The 4,828-nt window shown below is 48.2% G+C and overlaps 1 protein-coding gene across 1 annotated transcript; it reads left to right on the forward strand.

Annotated features, from left to right (window-relative positions):
• Nucleotides 1-3,495: 3,495 nt before the first annotated feature.
• LOC109694913 (uncharacterized) lies at nt 3,496-4,335 on the forward strand. Its single transcript, XM_020177114.2, has one exon. The coding sequence runs from the start codon at nt 3,496-3,498 to the stop codon at nt 4,333-4,335; it is 840 nt and encodes a 279-aa protein (XP_020032703.2).
• Nucleotides 4,336-4,828: the final 493 nt, after the last annotated feature.

Consider the following 4,828-nt stretch of genomic DNA (forward strand, 5'->3'; position numbering starts at 1 on the left):
AATAAAGAGACAGGGGACCAAATGCAGTGTCAGATCCTAAACTGGAAAAGTGGTTGTCATAAAGAACATTAGTGGCTCATGCCTATAATCCTAACTATTCAGCAGGCAGAGATCAGGAGAATCAAGGTTCAAAACCAGCCCTGGGGAAATAGTTTGTGAGACCCTATCTTAAATGGTAAGAGTGCCTACCTAGCAAGTGTGAGGCCTTAAGTTCAAACTCCAGTGCCTCCAAAAAAAGAATGTTAGACAGGCAGTCAGTGACACTTGAATATGAAGTGTCCATTGGATGATAGCTCTGTATCAAGATTAAAGATCCTGGATGAAGCAAAATAGTAATAATTACTGGTTTTAGAGGAAGAGTATTATGGGAGTTCATTATCTCCTCAGGTTTCAGTGAGTTTGAGAATTTATTAAGAAAAAAATATACACACAGCCATGAAGAAGAACGAAATGTTATCATTCGCTGGTAAATGGATGGAATTGGAGAACATCATTCTGAGTGAGGTTAGCCTGGCCCAAAAGACCAAAAATCGTATGTTCTCCCTCATATGTGGACATTAGATCAAGGGCAAACACAACAAGGGGATTGGACTTTGAGCACATGATAAAAGCGAGAGCACACAAGGGAGGGGTGAGGATAGGTAAGACACCTAAAAAACTAGCTAGCTAGCATTTGTTGCCCTTAACGCAGAGAAACTAAAGCAGATACCTTAAAGCAACTGAGGCCAATAGGAAAAGGGGAACAGGTACTAGAGAAAAGGTGAGATCAAGAAGAATTAACCTAGAAGATAACACCCACGCACAGGAAATCAATGTGAGTCAACTCCCTGTATAGCTATCCTTATCTCAACCAGCAAAAACCCTTGTTCCTTCCTATTATTGCTTATACTCTCTCTACAACAAAATTAGAGATAAGGGCAAAATAGTTTCTGCTGGGTATTGAGTGGGGGGAGAGGGAGGGGGTGGAGTGGGTGGTAAGGGAGGGGGTGGGGGCAGGGGGAGAAATGAACCAAGCCTTGTATGCACATATGAATAATAAAAGAAAAAGGAAAAATAAATAAATAAATAAAAAAGACACTTAGCCCTAAAAAAAAAAAGAAAAAGAAAAAAATATACACACACGTACACACACACACACACACACACACACACACACACACACACATATATTTATCTGCAGTGCTGGCAGTGGAGCCCAGGGCCTCACACATGCTTGGCAAGTACTCTACCACTGAGCTACACCTTTTTTTTGTATGCTGGAGATCAAACCCAGGGTCCTGCACGTGCAAAGCACACCTTGTATCACTGAGCTACATGGCTAACCCAAAGCTGTGGTTTCAGTGTTTGAGGAAGAATGGAATAGACAGACGCTTTTCTGGCAAATACCCTAAGACCTTGAAGGGATAATTTTGTTAATTCATTCAACACACATGTACTGGATGCCCCTAGGGACTAGGCCCCAGAGAGGGCATGGGGTTCCAAAAGGAACTCAGAATTGCTCCCCAAAAAGTCCTCTAGTCAGAGCTCAGTGCTTAGTAGGGGTTCGACTGGGACTGTTAGCTGCACTGGGACAAGTGGGAAGAGAGGAAAGAGGTTTCTCTCAACTTCCTAGAACAGGGCCCCCAAAAGGTCATCATTGGAGGAAGACTTAAATAATGACAAATGTTTGCTTAGCCAGATGTGGTAGCACCCACCTGTAATCCCAGCACTCAGGAGGCTGAGGCAGGAGGATGGTAAAATCAAGCCAGCCTGGACTACATAGTGAGTTTGAGGCTAGCCTGGGTTGTACAAAGAGACCCTGTCTCAAAAGATAAAAAATATTTTAAAAACCAGAAAAGTAAAAAGAGTTTGCCAACGTGGTGAGAAAAGAGGAGAAATCGACGTGGAGTACAGCAAGCAGGAGTCGGGTTTGAGTCAGCATACATCTTCCTGGCCCTCGGCACTATTAAACACAAGAAAAGCAACAAGGACCACTGGGAAATGGCCACCCCAGCCTTGGTTCAAAAATAGGGCCCATCTGTCCTGGCAGGCTTACTATGGCTCTGGCCCTGAGGCAGGGGCCTGGCTGGGATGACCCCAGAGGCCCCTCCCCCCTCCCCCCTCCCCCCACCCCGCTAGGGTTCCGTGATTCTATGACATGGCCAGCAGTCTGGAGTGGCAGCATGAGGGTGTTCTCAGTGGAGAGCCACAGAGGTCAATGTCATCTACCTCCTAAAGAGACAGAGTGAGAGGGAAGCGGGCCCTCACGGCAGAGTAGGGGCCCAGCCAGCCAGAAAGGGAAGGGTGCACCCATGGGGTCAGCCCTTAGTCACCTCCTATTTTTCTAGAGGAGATGGGGTGGGGTTGGGCCAGGAAAGGAAGAAGCCAGGATTTAGACATTCCACCCATTTCAGACCCAAAGGACAAGGGCAGCTGAGGGGCCACGGGCGGGGAGAGGGGGAGGCAGCTGTTTTCTGGGTGGGCTGGGCTCAAATACTGCTCTTTCGCCACCAGACCTGTGTAGAAAGTCAGCACAAACTGGCAGTAGTTGTGTGTGTGTGTGTGTGTGTGTGTGTGTGTGTGTGTGGTGGGGAAGTCAGAGCCTCTCTTCTGGCTGGGGTAGGGTTAGTACTGGGGAGCCTAGCCTTTCTGTTTGTAATTTTGTTTCTGAGATAGGTTCTTACTAACTTTGCCCTCATTGGCCTCCCTCTCTGAAGGAGCTAGAATTACAAGAGTGCACCACCACACCCAACTTCATTTGAGGTTCTTAAAGTCATGATCAGCTTAATTACAGGGTTAGCCAGTGCCCTTCTCCACTGGGTTTCTCCCCACCAGGGTGCCAATTCAAGAAGACAGGGTAGGTATGGTGAGAATTTAACTTAGCGGACTGTGGGGAGGCAACTTAGCATTGTTTGTCAGGGGTCATCAGACACCCCCAAGACACTACCCTGGCCTTTACTACATATAAGCTGTGTGGTCATAAGCCAGTCATGACATCTCTCTGAGCCTCAGTTTCCCTCATCTGTCAATTGGAAACGGAATACCACCTCCCTCTTGAAGTAGGAATTAAATGAGTTGATCTATGGAAGACACATGGAAAAGGCTTGGGCACATGAGAGAGTGCGTATGGTGTTGTGTGGAGGCTAAGGACAGTTTCCGTTTTAGGTGTATTTCAAGAGTTTCAGAACTGTGGGCTAGAGAAAGAGAAGATGCCACCCCACCCACTTTTTCTATAGGGCCCTCTAGTCTGGGTTGTTCTGAGGGTTTTGCCTTCTTCCATATTTCTTACCCTTCCCTTGTGGTTTTTGAAGAGAGAGGATATCTATTTTCCAGTTCAAGAGTCCCTGGGGAAAGGGAGCAGGGTAGAGCTGGACCTCTAGAAGCAGAGGAATCCCTAGAGGGAGGTGATAAGGAGTTCAGGTGAGCTGACCCAACTTTCTCCTTGCCAGGCCCAGGTAACCAACCAACAGAGGCTATCACAGCTCCACCACAAGCCTGATCCGCCCAGCTGGGATGATGTCCGGACCCCAAGTGAACCAGTCCAACACTTGCAGTCGCTTAAGTCATCCCAACCACACATCCCTTGCACCCCAAACTACAGGCTGGACCCAATGCTCTGGTCTGAACAACTTCAAGGGCCTGCGTACCCGCATCCCAAGTAGCTCAGAGTTCAGCACCTGCAGCAACCACTCTGAGCCATCCTTCAACCCCAGCTCCCCCAGACTGCCCAGAGGGAAAATCTGCATGGGCCGGCCCTACAACTCCAAGTGCGTGGAGACAAGTCACCTGGTGAGAGATCACAAGGTGGTCAGAAAGTCCACTTGTCATCGTAGCAACCCTCACTGCCTGCTCTGTACAGATGGTCCCCGGGGGCCCTCCAGCCCCACCTTCCTGGACCAACTCATCAAAGGCATCAGTTACCTAGACCGATCCACCAATGCCTTCTCCAACCCCAAAACGCTGAACCTGCCCAGGCTTGCAGTTAACTACCTGGAACGAGCCGCCAATTCCCTCTACCTTGACCACCTGGAACACTCCCCGACCCACAGCTACTACAGCCCCAGTGCCAGCATGGCCCCACCTGACCACCCCTCGACCAGCACCTGCATGGTGCCATCCACCAGGGATGCCAGTGCTCTGCAGTGCCTGGCCGGCTCCACCAGCATGAACCGTCAGCCCCAGCCCCCCAGCCTCAATCCCATGCTGCCACTGAGGTCGGGTATAAAGCTGCCCGAGCTCCCTCTGTTTGGCAATGGGTTCTTTTCCTTAGGTCGCCTACCCAAGTTCTGGGAAGCAATCCGCTCAGGCTGGAGTGGTGAACCTGAACCCATGTCTAAACCCCCTACCTGGTGGTGATATTAACACCAGTGGTGCAACAGGGCACATGTCTGTCAGGCCGCAGTGTGTAAAATAAATCATCTGTGGCAAAATGCTCCTTCCAAGGCTTTGCTGGGGAAAATGGGAACTTCCAAACCAAGAGCCTCCAGGAAAGGCAGGTAAGAACTAAGTGAATTAGGCTGAGTGGTAGCAGGCAACAATGGAGATTGGCTGAAGGGACAGGGACTGCCTGATCTAAACATGGTTCTCAAATGAGCTGCTTCCTTCACAAGACAAGCCATGGGTCTAATATATAATAAATATATAATATATTATATATATATATATATTATATATATATATATATTATATATATATATTTTTTAATGAGGTCTTGTTATATTGCCCAGGCTGGCCTTGAATTTCTAGGCTGTCTCAGCCTGGTAGCTGAGACTATAGGAATGTGCCACCATTCCTGGCTTTAGAATCTGATTTTTATATGTTAGCCACAGATTTAAAAATATCATGACAC

Source organism: Castor canadensis, chromosome 7 (genome assembly GCF_047511655.1).
Source record: "Castor canadensis chromosome 7, mCasCan1.hap1v2, whole genome shotgun sequence".
In the NCBI taxonomy this organism is placed as follows: domain Eukaryota; kingdom Metazoa; phylum Chordata; class Mammalia; order Rodentia; family Castoridae; genus Castor; species Castor canadensis.

What these genes read in the sequence shown, in the direction of transcription:
- LOC109694913 (XM_020177114.2), top strand. Translation starts at nt 3,496, where the DNA reads ATGTCCGGACCCCAAGTGAACCAGTCCAACACTTGCAGTCGCTTAAGT.